We start from the raw sequence: 17,915 nt of genomic DNA, 5'->3' as shown, positions 1-17,915 counted from the left end.
TGTAATGAAGGCACACACATGGCCTTTTGGGTACAAAGAAAGGACATCATGTTAGCAACACACTACTACATTAGTGATATTTCAATTGCCTAAAAATCCCATTTTTCTATGAAAATACAAAATTTAGGCCTCCATAACATTAACAAAAGTAACAACTCTATATATGTAAAACATTATTTATGTGGTGCCAGAGACCGAACTCAGGACCTTGCACTTGCCAGGCAGGCGCTTAAACTACTGAGCGAACTCCTTGGCCCCCTAAAGCATTAGTTTAAATAATAAGAAAAAAGAGGGAAAAGGAAAAACCATGAAAACTTACTCCATCTGGTAGTGCCCTCCAGCACACAGCACTGACAAATTCATTTGTATCATCTTCTTTTCGGTCTTTATCCAGAACACTTTTGACTGTATCAAACTTAAAAGTTAACAAAGTCTTAGAAAGTCCTTTATAATACAGGTAGAGGGAGTTGTTTTCACTTCCTAAAAATAAATCATAAAAATAAGTCTTAGACAATGGCAAAACTTCAGATTAGAGTATCACACCCAAGGAGCAGTTATAACCCTAAGTTTTAGCTAAGAAAATCAGTAATATTTTATGGTATTAAGACTAGATCATAGGACTAAGTGAAAACCAAGTGAGCAAAGGAGTCTCAGGTAAAGGCTATGACTTACTAATCTAAAGAAATCAGATGTAGGGCTGAGGATGTAGCTCAGTTGTATAGTACTTGCCTAAAATGATACAACATAGTGATAATTCTAAGGCTGAAACTGTTATATAAAAATTACTGAAAGGTCTGTAGAACTAGAAATAAGTTAAAAAAATCTTAAATTATAATGGAAAAATCACCATGTAGAGAGGAAAATGAAAGTTGTAGTATAGTACTTAGAAAGACTTCAATATCCTACACTATTTCCTATTTCCCAATTAATGCTTTATTCTAATGGATGAGCGTGGTCTATAAACCTGTATTTCTGACAACAATCATGCCATATAATTACTTCAGTGGTGTTTATATTTACACATGTGGATAAAATGTAATTTATTAAATGAAAGTCAAGATATTTAACATACTGACAAGGTTCATTAGATATCTTAGAATATTTGAATATCAATTTTTTTCTACTTTTAATTTAAAATTGTGTAAATTATCAACAATAAAAACCCTAGAAAAACAGATCAATGCCACTCAGATTGCTTAATGAAGTGAACATCAGACAGAGGAAAATTAATATCAAGCCTGAGAAAACGTTTTTCTTGGAACATTATTTGCAAAAAGTTAATTTTTTTTGTCTTCTACATAAGCCTAAAGAAACTATGCTATAATAGAGAATAAGCACAAAGCATAGTTAGAAATCTTATAATGTTCAGGTATTCAGGTTCATTATGTTTAATTTTTTAGAAAAGACAGAATAAAACTCTTTCAGTACAACCTAAGAATAAATTCCTAGTGCTAAGGCATCAAATATATCTATAGATTACCTTCTACACCAAGTACACAGATAATTTCTCCACTGAATTCAAATGCATTGAGATATCTGTTTAAAAGTTACTATAAAAGAGTTTTGCTTACCACAAGCTATATAATCTCCGTTGGAAGCAAGGCCTACAAAGTTTTTTTCATTGATATGACCCTTGAATGAACGCAGACAGTACGGCTTTCCTACATTCCATAGTTTTAGCTGGCTGTCTGTTGAGCTGAGGTAAACACAGAGTTACAACACATGCAATACTTCATGGCATGAAACAAATCACTACTAATTAGGGCAATCCAAGGCTCGACTCTGGAGCCAGACTGTGACATTACAATGTAAAATCTGCTATTTGTTTGTTTTTAGCCCTGGGTAAATTATGAAACCACTGGCCTCAGTTTTTCATCAACTAGATATGAAATACAATTATTACTCCTTTATAAAATGAAATGAATCTAATGAGATCATTTGAAAATTAAATTTATTTAAAATTTAACAATGTTTTTGTACGTAGCACAATCTATATACAAGAAGGGCATCAACCCTACCATACCGTTATCACCAAACGATGAGAAGCTCTACTGCAATGTGTTTAATGCTAAAGATATGGTCTCTCTTGATCTGATTTACCTTGAACTGTTCAACAAGTTATTTTGGAATAATGGTAAAAACTTTTTTTTATTGTATTTGGTACGGGGTCTCACTATGCAGCTCAGACGCATAGTGATTCTCTTATTTTCAGCCTCCCCAGTGTTAGGATTACAGGTATGCACTACCACCACACCACATCTTGGTGGCCTGCTCCATGTGCTCAGGGTGGGGCCTGCACTTCATGTAGTGCTGGGGACTGTTCTTTGCCTAAGCAGGTGCTTAGTCTGCTGAGTTTATCTCACCAGCCCTGACACAATCTATTTTTGCAGCTCAGTCATTCCTACACATGAGGGATAAGATAGTGAAGTCTATGTGTTTATAAAGTAATTTATCCTGCTGACAGAATTTACAAATGTCGTTATTTACTCCCCCCTCATTCCACCATAACATAGGTAATTTTAGGATTTCCATAAGACACCACATTTTTTTTCTTTTTGTTACAACAATGGGACATACTATACATACAATTTTATAAATGGCTTCCAGTATTGACTAACTTGTTCTACATTTTTCCGTAACAATATAGTTATTATTGACCACAAAACCCCCATATTATTTCTTACTCTAACATTCACTAAATAGGATACCATAATAAAGGCTTTATACAATGTGTTAATTATTGAAACTGTCCTACCAGTTTGGTTTGAAACTGTCTCATTGCTATTTGTTTCTCAATAAATTTATGGAAAAAAAAAAAGAATAAATAAATAAATAAAAGCAGACAAAGGAGAACATAAAAAAAAAGGCTTTAAATATTTTAGCTAAGGAGTCAAAACATAAGTACTATTAACTCCATTTTGAGAATTAGGAAACTGAAATTTAGAGGTTTAAAGATGTTTTCAAGCTATCAATGCTAGTAAAGAGTACAGCCAACACACAATCTGTCTGAATTCAAAGGCCAAACTCCTAACTCTTTATATTTTCTCCAGTGTCACTCACAAACTCTTCATAACATCTGTTTTTCAGCATTACTTTTAATTCATTTTCCTCAATAATGTTACAGTGAATATCCATTCAGGTCTATACTTTAAAATATATCTAAGTATTAACTTTAGTATTCTCAAATACACTTCTGGATGTTTGAATTCATTCCTAATACTTCTAAATTACTTCTAAGTTTCAAAATCATTCCAAGGGGGAAAACAATTGAGATTTATAAAAACAAAGAGGGCAGAATGACTGGTGAAAATATATTACATGTCCATTTTAGTAAGGTGAAGACTTCCAACTCAATTAAGTACACATGTATTTCAATTAACTAAGTCAAATTGAATATTTGTAAATTTGAAATTAAAGAAAAACATTTTTGCCATATAACATCTATATGAGTCTAAATAATATTTAAATTATTTATTGCCTATCATATTTATTCATAAAAATGGGATATATATTTTTATTTTTTTCAGAACTGAGGATTGAACTCAGGACCTTGCGTTTATAAGGCAAGTGCTTATTCTACTGAGCTAGCTCCCCAGCCCCAAAAATGATATTCTTAAAGCTGAGTGGACAATTAATGTTTTATCCTTTCTATAATTCAATTTTTATCACCTTGCCAAACCAATTCAAATTACCTATTCTCATTTAGACCAACTAGTGTGGAGGTAGATGTGGTAAGAGATACCAAATATGAGGTAGTGGCATTAATAGTCTAAGAGATGAGAAACAAATAAAAAAGAAAATCATTAAATTTGTGAAGAAAGTGAATATAAAAAAGAAATTAAGAATGAAAAATACACACAATTAAGAAAACTAAGAGATGGATAACTGAAAAATGAGACTACCTATGATGGCAGAGCAGTTTATTTTGACAACTGAAAGTTGTGTACCTCACTAACACCTTGAAGTTTACATTTTAATATTTCAGTGTAGAAGACTACTTAGAGAATATCTGTCAAGTATAGATAATCACTTGAGAAAATTCTCTTCAAAACATATTTATACTATGGTTCGACCCCCAGATCCTCATGCCCTACCAGACCTGCCCTTACAGCATCCTGAGCCAGCCGAAACAAAAAACAAAATAAAAAAATTATAACTAAGCCCAGAAATAAACAGATTTACTATTTAAATTTATCAGAACTTAAGGGAAGAACTAATGCCAATATTCCTCAAATTCTTTTCAGAAAATGAAAATGAAGAAGAAACACTGCCCAACTCATTCCTTAAAGCCAGTGTTACCCTGCTACCAAAATCAGACAAAGACACAACTAAATAAGAAAACTACAGGCCAATTTATTTAATGAACACAGATGCAAAGATCCTTAATAAGGGATTTATAAACAGAATGTAGCAAATCATGAAAAAGCTCATCTACTATGACCAAGTTGGCTTCATCCAGGGATGCAAGGATGACTCAACATACATATATTTGTAAATTTAATACACCACATAAACAAAAGAATAAAAATCACACCATCTTCTCCACAAATGCAGAAGACTTTCAAAAATTCCAGTATCAGTTGATAAAACTTTTGATGAAGAGGTGCACAAAGTCTCTACCTCAAACATAAAAAGAATTTATGACAAACTCACTGCCAATATCATACAGTATGGGGAAAAACAAAGTATTCCCTCTAAAATCAGAAACAAACAAATCTCACCACTCTTGTTAAACACAGTACTCAAATCTTTACCCAGAACAAGCAGGGAAGACAAAGAAATAACATGGATACAAACACGGAAGGAAAAAGTCAAACTATATTTGCAGGCAACATGATCCTTTACAAACAAGGCCCAAAACCTTGACAGAAGGCTGTTAGAACTTATAAATTCAGCATAAAATCAACACAAAAAAAATCAGTAACATTCCTATACACTAACAATGAAACTATTGAAAAAGAAATGAGCAACACAAACCCATCCATGGTAACTTTCAAACATACTTAAAAAAAAAAAAAAAACTAAAAACTACACAGCAAGGAAGTAACCTAACCAAGAAAGGAAAAGATGTCTACCAGTAGGTGCAGTACTCTGAAGAAAAGTGCCTGAAGTGGACACTGGGAAGTGTCCTACATAGAAAAAACTATATTGCCAAAATGGCCATATTACAAAAAACTACATGAGTTTAAGGAAATTCCAATAAAAGTATCAGCAGTATTCATTACAAGACTAGAAATATAAATCCTTAAAATTAAATCCTGAAATTTATACAGAACCAGCAGACATACAAAGTAATCAACACAATCCTAATCAAAAAGAGCAAAACAGAGGTATTGCAATTGTGATCTCAAGTTATACGATAAAGCTACAATAACAGAAACAGTGTGGCAGTAGCACAAAATCAGACACGTTAGCCAACAGAATGGAACTGAGGTGCACGAGAAGCCACGCTCCCTCAGCTATCTTATTTTTGTCAAAGGGGGCAAAAACACTGAAAAAAGCCTCTTCAACAAATGGTGCTGAGAAGCTTGGTTATTCACAGAAGAATTCACCTAGATATGTATCTTTCACCCTGTGCTAATATCAAATAAAAATGGATCACTGACCCTGATATAAAAAAACAAAAACAAAACCTGGTGAAATCAGAGAACTCAGTGTTAGTATACAAGTCAAAAATTATTTAAAGCTGAAAATTCTACTACTATACTCTAATTAGATATACAGCAACATTAGTTGACTTTAATAATTAAAATACTTCTCATTCTACTGCATTAACTATGTTGTTCTCCTTCAGGAGAAGCACTAAGTGAAATACCATTTGAAGTTCAAATGAAATTAAATGTGGCATTTGAGATAGTAAGGGTTGCATTAAAAACTGGTATTTACAGGATTATACAAAGGAGGAATTCAGATCAGAATATATATGTACTGTAATGGGAAAAGTATAAATAGCTATCATTTTTTTAAAAATGCATATAACCTGATATTATTCTTTACATACACTGATAGTGACTTTACAGACTGTCAAATGCTGACAGTTCTGTATTGAGCTCATCCTCTAAGAATAATAATACTCACGCAGAGACAATTTCCTCACCACTCACAAACTTTGCATACGACACTGCTTTTCGGTGTCCCTTGAATACCATGATTGGCTGTTTAGTGTTACGAAGATCATAGTAGTGGACACAGTGATCTAAAACAAAACAAAATGGGACAAAGGTAGTAAATGAAGAAACAGAATGCAAAGCTAACAAGTGGCTTCAGTATTTTTCATCAAATGTTTCACCGACAATATGAAAACGGCAAGGTAGAGCCTTATGGCAGCACAGTAAGACCCTCTAGACAATGATCTCAATTATCCAGGTAGTTAATTACCTTTGCATTAGCTCAGGAAACTAAATGAGACATCACAAACCCCAGTTTTTACATAACAACAAGAAAAGCCACACAGAAGAGAAAGAAATGAACTGTCCATGAATCTCTATCTGAACTTCAAACAATACCGTGTGAAGAGAAGCTGAGGAAGAGGGAATTAGGCCCAGGCCTTACACTCAAAACCACTACAGGGTCCATCATGATGCAATCTAGTTCAAACAGGGCCTACAATCTCTGTGTCCTGGCTACTGCATCTGGCTGAACCCGAGAACCGGAGTTAGACTGGTGGCCAAGCAACTGCCTCCACTACCCCTTTGCCAGACTTGCACAGTATGATATGGAGAAAGTCCCCATCCGTGGGAACAGGACAAAATAATCACAGGACTTTGCCTTAGACTCAGTGCGTGAAATGCAATACCGAGAAGACCCCAACGGTTAAGACTTAAATATATGGTGCTTATAAGGAACTCATTTATGTCTAACAACATTCATAGGTTGAAAGTGAAAAGAATGAAAAATACATTATTTACAAAGGGCAACTAAAAGAATGCAGAATGAGTCATACTTGTTTCACATAAAAGCAGTAAAAGAGACAAAGGTCACTATATAATAAGATGGTCAATTTGATAATAGAATTTATAATTACATGTGCACCAAATATCAGAGCAAATACATATACAAAGCAAATATTAACAGACCTAAAGGGAAAGCAGATTCCAAAAGAGTAAAAGAAGAGTACTTTTTCAACTTTTAACACTGGACAAATCATCCAGGTAGGAAATTTGAACAAAGAAACAAAAGAATTTAACTACACTTCAGGACAAACAGGTCTAACCTATTTATAAACAATGTCAATCAAAAGCTGCAGGACACATAGACTTCTCAACATCACATGGCAGGACACAAAGCAAATTTCAACCTACTAAAAAAAATTAAAAACCTAGACTCACATAGATCATCTTTTGCAATGAATGTTCAATAAAACTAGATAACAGGTAATGTTTTAGACTTTATACAAACACATGGAAATTAACTTACTCCTGAACAATTTCTGGCTCAAGAAAATTAGGAGGGAAATAAATTTAATTCATGCTTATTTATGGTATGTTTGTTTTGGTTGATTCCTATACTTCAATGTAAGCACCACAAAGGCAGAGGACTTTTCCTGTTTATCACTGTATTCCATTTGACATCCCTCAGTATTATCAATAATATATTTGCAGTAAATGTATGTATTTAAAATACTAAGGTTGCTATACATTGATTACTTTTAGATAAATAAGAGATCAGTATTGAATGCCTTTTTTTTAAGAAAAATAAGATTTTAGAGTACAAAAGTTGGGTTTAGATGTCTGTAAACTTATAGGGTTGTGGGTAAGGTGACTGTTTTTTTCACTTAGGCCCTTAAGATTTAAATTTTTTTCAAATATGTTATTATAAAACTCTACATATTCAGCAGATGGAATTTTAGTTGTTTTTTACATATCCTTATGTCCTAAAAGAAATGGTAATTACAGACATAGCCACCTGCTCTATGGCAATGGCTTTTTTCATATATATATTTTTTTTTTTTTTTTTTTTTTTTTTTTTTAAGGGAAGGGTCTACAGGGTGTTCAGGGTCTCACTACTAGATCGGACTTGTAGCGATCTGCCTGTTTATAGCCTTCCAAGAGCTGGGATTACAGGCGCGGGCCACCACACTCAGTCTCCATCCCCAGCTCAGCATGCCCTGGAGGTCAGGGCCAGCATAGCAGGCCTGGGGATAGAACCCCTGGCCCCTGTGCCTTTTTGCAGGCATTTTAATCTGCTGAGCTATTTGGCCGGTCCTGGAAGTGGCTTTTTAACAGTTACTAGAAAAGAATAATTTTGGAATAAATAGGTTTTATTTAATAGAAGTGAAGACCACAACTAAGCAACATAACCACTCCTGCTGAATAATCAGTGATCTTCCTGCCTCACAACCTAGTCTTGGGATGCAGTGCTAGCAACTGTTCTAAGCAATAGTTGCAATGACAGGAAAAAGCAAGATGGGGAAAATGGCTGCAGCCCTGCTGCTCCTAACTCATTTCTACCCCTTTTTGGGTCAGTGTGATTTTCTTTATTTCCTCTTTGGACAATGGCACCTTGGGTCCCACTTTATGCAGGATGCCAACTGCATTTGTGTGACTAATGTATCTTGTGCATTTTAACTTTTTTCTCTATAAAATAAATACCCTGGTTTTGTATTTGTGTATATTTCAATTTAAGGCCCTCATTCCTGCACTGTGTTCTCACATACATGACCATCTCCAGGGTAAATGGGCAGCAGCTCCAGGTCTGCACACCACTAATATTTTTGTTTTTATCACCATGGAGAGCAAACGGAGTACATAATCTAAGTGAATAGGTATCTTATTTCTGTCAATTCCAGCTGAGTCTTCCATCATAATACCCTCTTGAAACGCTTTCTACCTTGAAAATGTTTCATAGGAAACTAGGTTTTAAAGTGGCAGGCCATGACTTGATCTTCTCCTGGAAGATTAGAAATTACTCTCAACAGAAAAAGGTATTACAGAGAAGTTAGGACAGATGGGACCAGGTGAAAAGCCGGAGAAGGTTAGGTGATGGTTGTCTAATCCAAGGGCAAGGGGCTTGCTGTACATATTTGATCCATCCTTTGCTGTTAGCTTAGTGGTCAATGATGGTGAGCCTTTTAGAGTTGAATGCCCAAAAATCAACCCCAAGCCCACTTACTTAATCCAAGTGTCAACACTGCAATTAAATCGAATACTGAGGTTTTAGTTTAGAAAAAATTCATACATTAACATCTTTTGTCAAAAACATTAAAAAAAAAAATTAGCAGGCATGCCATAGGATCACCACCACTGGCCTAGCTCTTCGATGCATAGCAGGGTCTGTGTGTGTGCATGTATGTGTGCGTGTGTGCAAACGAGTGTTTCTTTTTTTAAAAGAAGTGAATTGGTAAGACTGAGTTTTAAGAACAATGCTTTTGTGCCCACTGTGCTAAATGGTTATATGAAGCAATGACCAAAATGTTGAACCTTTCAACATTACTGGCTTCCAGGGAGACCCACAGGGGAAGCCTTCTTTGTGGCTCCAGAAGCCAGTGGCCTGCCCTGGTGCAGTGGTGATGAATAGTGTCTTGGTAGCTTAAAAAAAAGAAGGGTGGGGGGTGGGGGAGTGGGGTTTGTCATTTACATGCAGCAAAAACAACACAAATCTACCTCACTATGTTGAAACAGGACACACACAATAGAAGGCACTGGGTAATGAGTGTCTGATCCTGGTTTTTTGTCTCTTCCCAATGCTGTGCCTGCCTTGATTACTGTGTCTGTCTGGGTTTTGTAGGACCTCACTGAATCTGATTTGGTGACTGTTAGATGGCCTAGTTTGTGTAATATGTTTGTTTTTTCTCCATATTCTTTTACAACTTTATAAAAATTTTTTTTTTGAATTGAGTACAAGATAGCAAAAGCATCTTTGACAGAAGGTCCTGTACCAGGTAAAAGAATCTGTAAAATAAGGCTTTTTGGGGGGATCTTGAACCATTTTTCTTTTGTTTCCTATCTGTTTCCTATTTGAGGCTAAACCTGTCTTAAAAACTTGATTCCTATCTTTTCTTTCCTAAAAGAAAAGAAAAAAAAAAAAATCCCTACATATGCACATGTATCTCTATTTAATTTTTACAATACCTTTGCACTTCATAAATGACTTACACAGAAATTCTGGAGAAGCAAGGAGTGCCTACCTCTTGTTCCCAACCTTTTGAGCCATGAGGGCTATTTGATACAATTCATGCTAAAGATGACACTGGATGGATGAAACCTGCTCTATTTTCATCCTAAAAAGAAACTGGGGGCTTCTATGTGAAAATGGGGATCAGGACACCCAGGAAAGTTCACATGAATGTACATTCAAGTCACTCAGGATCTTTTAATACAGACATGCAAGAAATTTATGTCAAATTAGATTCTGTTCAACAGGAGATGGAAAGATGTAACTCCAAGTCTACTGCTAGAAGTGAAAGCCTTCTGTGAAATCTTGAGCTTATGGGGAGGGACAGAAGGACACTCTACCAGTTCTTTTCCTGAACACTTGACATCATTCTTGAACTGCCCAAGACTAAGCCCCTTTTGGGCTTTGGAGATGCTCACCAGAAGTGTCTAATTGATGGTTGATTTTGCTGTATCCCAGTACCATACTCACTTCCTTTTTCTAATAATTCTGTAACACATGTGCTGATTCTTTCCATCCCTTCTCCTTTCCTGGGAAAGTACAATGAATAAAAAGTGAAAAAGTCATACCAGTACTGTCCCCACCCTGTGACCAAAAAAAAAAAAAAAAAAACCAACCAAACAAACAAACAAAAAAAAAACCTAGTTAAGTAGATTTCTGTAACACCCAGAAACATTTTCTCACATTCTTTCTCAGGGTTTATACTGATGAGAGCAGAACGGCTGACACACTGGTTGTGGTTCAGGAAGCTGGCTGCTAGGGGAATCTACAGTGCTGTGCTTCAAAGGTGAGTGCAACTCCACACTTCCTTTGTGGCACAACTGTGAAGTCACACTCACTTTCCACACTTTCTCTCACATTTTCCTTTGTTCTCTGCAATTCAAATCAAATTCTATATCCTTTACCCAAATGAAGGTTCCTTCTATAGCATTTTATCAACCACTTTAAAAAAAAATCAGAATACAAGTATATTCTGTTTTAAAGAAAAACAGAAAATATCTTCAAGACAATCAACCCCAGAGATGAAGAGCACTCATAGGTATGACCTATTATTGAAGGATTAGGAAGCCTGGGTGAATAATCTTTTGTAGCTACTATAAGTTATCTATACTTTGGGCAGTTTTTAAAACTATCTTTCTATCTTCCCTTTTTTTAATTCTAATAACATGATTATTATCAATAATAATTATTGCCAGTCAACATCACTTAAACAATGAAACAGAAACCTGAAAAAACTATATATATATATATATATATATATATATATATATATATATATATCCCTACAATTATTCTTAATCATAATATTCTTAGGAGCAGAAAGAATTGTTTTATATTCTTTTTGAAACAACTTTAAGCCCTACTCTAATTATTATCACACATTGAGGTAATCAAACCGAATGAATAAAAGCAGGGTTATGTTTTTTCATCTATTTAGCAGGATTTCCACCCCTTATAATTACCTTAATTTACTTAAAAAGTCAACTAGGATCATTAAACTTTCTCTTATTTAAGTATTATAACCTACCCTTAACCCATACTTGACCTAATAACCTAATATAATTAACATGTATTATAGCATTTATAATTAAACTACCAGTATATGACCTTCACTTGACTCCCAAAAGCACAGGCAGAAGCCCCAATTGCACACTCCATAGATCTTGCAGCCATTTTACTAAAACTTGGGAGGTTACAGAATAATAGGATTTTCACAACTCCTAGAGCTGTTAACAAGCTTTACAGCATACTCCTTCGTCCTCCTATTATTGAGGCATAATTACAACTAGCTTTATCTGCCTCTGCCACACAGTTTAAAATCCCTCACTGCATACTTATTGCATGCCTCATCAGCCACATAGCACTAGTCATTGTTGCTAGCCATATCCAAACCCCATGGAGCTTCATAGAAGCAACTGCCCTCATTAATTGCCTGTGGCCTTACATCTTCTCTACTGTTCTGCTTAGCATACTCACACTATTAGCGAAGTCATAGTCAAACTTTCTTCTTTTTTGTTTTTGTTTTTGTGGTACCAGGGATCGAACTCAGGATCTTGCACTTGCCAGGCAGGCGCTTATGCTGCTGGGATATACCTCTGGCCCTCCAAACCTTCTACTAGCTTGAGGGTTACAAATATTATTTCCACTAATAGCAATATGATGAATCCTTGCAATCCTAACTAACCTTGCCCTTCCTCCTACCATCAACCTGATTGGGGAACTGTTCATTACCTTCTCGACATAATTTTATAATTATCTTCACCGGATTAAACATGCTTATCACAGCCCTCTACTCACTCTTCCTGTTAATTTCAACACAATGAGGAAAATTACCATATCACATCTACGACAAAAACTCCAACATTCACACGAGGAAATACCCTTACAGCTCTTCATATCATGCCACTACTTTTTTTTTTTTAAACATTTTTTTTTTTTTAATTATTTATTTATGTGTGTGTGGCCAGCTCAGCCCACCAGGGGGCGGGGCTGTCTGGCATGTGGTGCTGGGGGATTGAACCGCGGTCCCTGTGTTTTGCTTAGCTAAGCTTGTTCTAAGTAGGTGCTTTAGACCACTGAGCCATCTCACCAGCCCCATGCCACTACTTTTATTAACTCTAAACCCAAAAATTATCCTACGCAACCTATATTGTAATTACAGTGTAATTAACACATGAGACTGAGAATCTAACAATAGAAGAACATAAACTTCTTAGTGACCAATAAAAGAAAGAAAGCTGGAACTGCTAATTGCACACCTCCGTAATTAACTCTAATGGCTTTTTTTTTTTAATAGAGTACAAATTAGAACAGAAAAAATTGCAAATGATACAAATTTTCACTTAACGAAGTAATACAAATTTAACAGTATTTGTTGTAATACACAGTTTTCTCTTCCAACCAGTTATTCATATTACCAGATATATGCATGTAAACTTGGTAGGAAAAAAAAAAAAGAAACATAAGAAATTATGAAGACAAGAAGGAGAAAAAAGAGACAAAATAAATTAAAGCATTAATTGTTTCTTTCCATTCCAGCTTGTTTATAATATAAGGAGGGGAGCGAGGCTGGCTAGAAGTCACAGCTTTAGAGGAAAATAAGGTATTTAAATATGTATTTCCATAAGCTTTTGCAAGCATGTGCATAAAAGTACTAGTAGTAGCTTTACATAGAATATTTCCTATGCTTTCAAACCAGTGGAAGTCACTGAGTGATATAACACTAGCTTATGGATATACTGGTACCGTATAAGCAATATTTTTTTATAAATAAAAGATGGACAGTTAGAGACAATAATGAGAGGGCCTTTGTTTATTATCATAAAAATTCATACAATGGTATATTATCTATCATTACAAAATTCGAATATAAGAAACTATTTCAAAATTTATTGGCTTAGAACATTCATTTACTTGCACTGACCAGGGGCATCTTAGATTCACTTGCTTATGTGTGTGGACTTTGAATGGGTTGGAGCAAAGAGACTCTATTTCAAATGTCCTACCAGGACCAGCAGCTGGCTTGGGCATACTCTCCTTATGATGATGGCAGGGAGGAAGAATAAAAGAGCCCAACTACGTACACATTTCAAACTTCTGCTCCATTCACCATCAATGCAGTCAAAACAAGTCAGATTAGCAAGTTCTGAGTACCATGGTCAACTTCTGGCCCACACAGGAATAGGTAGAGAAGAATTAAAACCACTAAGACAATTTGCTATAAATATTACATACAAAACAATTATTTCAACAACTTACAATAGCTTGATACTGATTAATAGAGAACAATTAATTGGCACTATCTATTCTTGAAGTATAATTACTAGAGTCTTCTAGGTAGTTTATAGGGCTTAATATTAATCCAAGATTATTAAAGAGACAGACCTGACATCTAAAATATAAATTGTACATATTACACTCACAAATCAAAAGGTCACAAAAAGCCGGGGAGGTAACTCAGAGGTCTAAGAGCCTGCCTGTTAAGCACAAGCACCCGGGTTTGATTCCCAGTACCACATGCCAAACCCCACGCCATACTGGCCTCAGGCTGTGCCTATTGCACCAAAGGCAGCCCCTAAACCCAGGTGTGGTAGCACACACATGTAATCCCAGCATTGGGGAGGCTGAGACAAGAGGATCACTATGACTCTGAGCAGTTCAGCAAGACCCTGTACCAAATAGATAAATAATTTTTTTAAAAGGTCACAAAAAGATGAGAAAATAAACACTAACACAGGCTTTCAGGAAATTGCCTAACACTGAAACGATAATCTATATATTCTATAATGCACATCTTATAAAAAAAGACAGATTAAAAAGGGGACGGCCAGCAAGATAGCTCAGCAGACTAAACATCTCCTTAGGCAAGCACAGGGAACTGGCTTTGATCCCCAGCAGCACAAGCCGCACTGGCCCCACCCCCAGGCACACTGAGCTGGCTACCAAGACCAGGCAGGGTGGCACATGCCTATAATCCTAGCACTGGGGAGACTGAAAACAGGAGGATTAGTACAAATTCAAGCTGTGTAGTGAGACCTTGTAAAAATACACTAAAAAAAGGGAAGTGGGGGAGACAGTATGTTTAATTCATGAAAGTTTTTAAAGATTATGTATTTATAAGTGACTGTCTAGCTTTGCACAGTGGCAGTATCATAGCCAATGAGGTTTATCCGAGGCGCGATTATTGCTATAAGTGACTGTCTAAATATTTTTACCCTCTGTAACACACCCTCTTCTTTAAATTCTCATTCCAATTCTCACTAAAGAAAATAATCTACAGTTATGATTTGTCACTCCGCTATGTATACAATATGCGTGCACCATAACTTGACCAGATGTACTAGTCAGCTTTGTACTGCTGTGACAAAATCTCTGACCTAATCAACTTGAGTGGAGGAAATATTTATTTTGGCTAACAGTCACTTGTGTTTAGTCCTGTGTGAGGCAGACGACTATGGTGGGGAATACGAGGCAGAGCAAAGCTATTAACCCCAGGGCAGCCAGAAAGCAAAAGAAGAGAGGAGCCTTTCATGGGCACAACCCCAGAGCCATCTGCGTGCCTCTACAGTCCGCCCCCTCCCAACGGCCCACCACTTTCCAATGGTGCTATCACTACTGGAATCGAGCTTTCAACAAGTCTTTCGTGGAACATTTAAGATCCAAACCGGAACACAAAAGGATGAATCTCTGAAGAAACCATAATCTTGGCTTATTCTGGCTGTTTATTTTAACTCTGCCCTTAAGTGTTGTGTGGTACGGGTTGGTGCCGAAAGAAACGACGAGAAGACCTGATGAATGTAGCTTCAGAGGTCTCACTGAGATTAGTCTCTCTCCAAGTGAGCCCAGAGCCTCAGAAACATCTCACTTTTATTGAGGGGTAAAGGCAGACTAAGGAATGTGCATAATTACCTAAGTGAATACAAACTACTATCTCTATTGACTTCCACCATTTGCCTAATGCTAGTGGATAACATCCCAAGCAAGGGATCAAAGGACAGGGCGCCTGCAGGAGAAGCTGTTATCTGCTGCCTTGGGTCCCAGCTTGCCGGGAATTTGCAAACAGACAGCAACCCTCCTCGGGCTCAGTCCAGTGTTCCCTGCTCTCTTGGGACATCAGACTTTTGTCTCAAATCTGTATCTCTACACTTAAGCCAAACTGACAGTAGCAATACTTCAAGTTCAGTGTAAGTGCTGAGTGCTGGTGAAAGGAACACAAATGATACTGCTAACAGTGAAATTCATGTAATCTACAGGGAATGAAAATAGTAACAATTAAACCATTTTGATAAAGCCTTGCTCTTGAAGAAAACTTCAAGAGATACTACCCTATCCACTGAATTAAGCATTTATACCTGTTACACTGTAAGTCAACTTTAAGACATTTCTGTGATATCTTAAGAACGAATTTTTTTTTTTGAGGGGGTGAGGGGGGAGGCTGGCTCAGGCTGCCTCAAAGGCAGGTATGGTATGATATGTGGAGCTGGGGATCGGACTGCAGTCCCCTGCGCCTGACTTGTGATATCTTAAAAGTCACAAAAGAGATTTACTATTTTTATGTGAACTGGTTGTTATTTTGAGCATTTGCTTTAATTACTTATATGTATATAGATATATTTTTAACTTTTTCAAAAAAATTTTGTGACTTAACATCTCGCATATAGAAGAGTGTCATATACTACGTGAGGAGCTTTGATCTCCTTCTAACTACCATGTGGTTATGAATTACTTGTGTGACTTAAATTTTCCCTATGTATCACATCTTTTTCTGGGAGGTATACCCAATCTGAAGTCATATATTTATTTCCTTTTTCTACTGCATGGTTGACCATCAATGCATACATTTTAAATGATATACTACTTGTATTGAACACTCATGAATGCAACAATAAGGTATATTTTCTGAGATTTACTTTCATTGAACATTTGTTACAGATTCATGGAATTGTGATTTATTCATTTTGGTGTTTACATTCTACCATGAGGATGTCCTATCAGTAAATGTGTATTGTTTATTGCTAAAAACTATGCCATAAGTGTACATTATGTGATTATGTTTTTCTCAGGCAAAGCTGCTAAAACTTCAGAGGGCCTACCAATCAACTGAGGAGCAATTTTTTCCTGCCTTTCCTTAAGGCAGTTTCCCGCAGTCCACCTCAAGCGACTCTGCTTTTTTCTTTTTTTATATATTTGGTTGTTCAAAGGTTTTATGTATTTGGTTGTAGCAAGGTCGCACTACACAGATCCGACTTGTGGTGATCCTCCTGCTTTCCACGTCCCTAGTGCTGGGATTACAGGCATGTGACACCACACCCAGACTCTGGCTGGCTCAGCCAACACTAGGGGTGGGGCTGGCATGGCATGTGATGCCTGGGATCAAACCATGGTCCCTGAGCTTGCCTAAGCAGGTCCTTGAGTCCACTGAGCTATCTCCCCAGCCCATCTTTTCTTTTCCTAAATGACATGACCATATTATCTGCATACTAACATTTTATCATTTACATACTGTAAAATATTTTCTCCCAACTAATGACTTTAGAAAATTTTAATATAATTAGATGAACAGAAGTTTTTAATTTAATTGTAAACAAAAGCTTCATGTTTCATTTATGATATATACTTTAAAGTCTTCTCTAACACAAAATCACGAAGATATTCTCTAATATTGTGTACTGAATATTTGATAATGTTACTGCTCACATTTAAGTAGCTTAACCATCTCAAATAGATTTTGTATATGGTGTGAGGCATAAGTCCGATTTAATTTCCCCATATAAATATCCAAAGTCCAAACACAGAAGTAACATTCCCTCACCCACAAACCTTATGTAATGGCACCATATGTAATAGCAAATAGCAAATACTCCTATACTTGAGAGCCTGTTTCTGTGCCACTGAACTATGTACATCTGTGCCAAAATAGAACTTAGTTTTCCATACCCTTTTTAAAATGTATCACCTATAAATATGTTATAGTATTCTGAACATTAATGCTAATGCCTCCTTTTCCTGTGGAGCCATTAACAATTTCTATTTACTAAAATTAGGTGTAGGGGCTGGTGAGATGGCTCAGTGGTCTAAAGCACCTACTTAGAACAATCTTAGCAAAGCAAAGGGACCACGGTTCAATCCCCTAGCACCACATGCCAGCCAGCCCCGCCCCCTGGTGGGCTTAGCTGGCCACACACACACACACACACACACACACGCACACACATAAATTAAAAATTAAAAATAAATAAAATTAGGTATATCTGAAACTCTACTTACTCTCTTATTTTTGCCTTTTAGTTGATTTGAAATTT

At 36.1% G+C, this 17,915-nt stretch overlaps 1 protein-coding gene across 5 annotated transcripts in view; it reads right to left on the bottom strand.

Annotated features, from left to right (window-relative positions):
* Positions 1–17,915, bottom strand: part of Cop1 (COP1, E3 ubiquitin ligase) — a 212,767-nt gene that overhangs the window by 34,237 nt on the left and 160,615 nt on the right. For all 5 annotated transcript variants that reach the window (XM_004626780.3, XM_023710244.1, XM_012513744.2 and 2 more), the window contains 3 exons: positions 6,079–6,196; positions 1,572–1,696; positions 320–480 (listed from right to left, as the gene is read on the bottom strand). In XM_004626780.3, coding sequence (XP_004626837.1) covers positions 320–480; positions 1,572–1,696; positions 6,079–6,196 — 404 coding nt within the window. The remainder of the gene's footprint in view (positions 1–319; positions 481–1,571; positions 1,697–6,078; positions 6,197–17,915) is intronic.

Source organism: Octodon degus, unplaced genomic scaffold (genome assembly GCF_000260255.1).
Source record: "Octodon degus isolate 3935 unplaced genomic scaffold, OctDeg1.0 scaffold00017, whole genome shotgun sequence".
NCBI lineage: Eukaryota > Metazoa > Chordata > Mammalia > Rodentia > Octodontidae > Octodon > Octodon degus.
The sequence above is the reverse complement of the archived record's forward strand: the minus strand, read 5'-3'. Positions and strand labels throughout refer to the sequence as shown.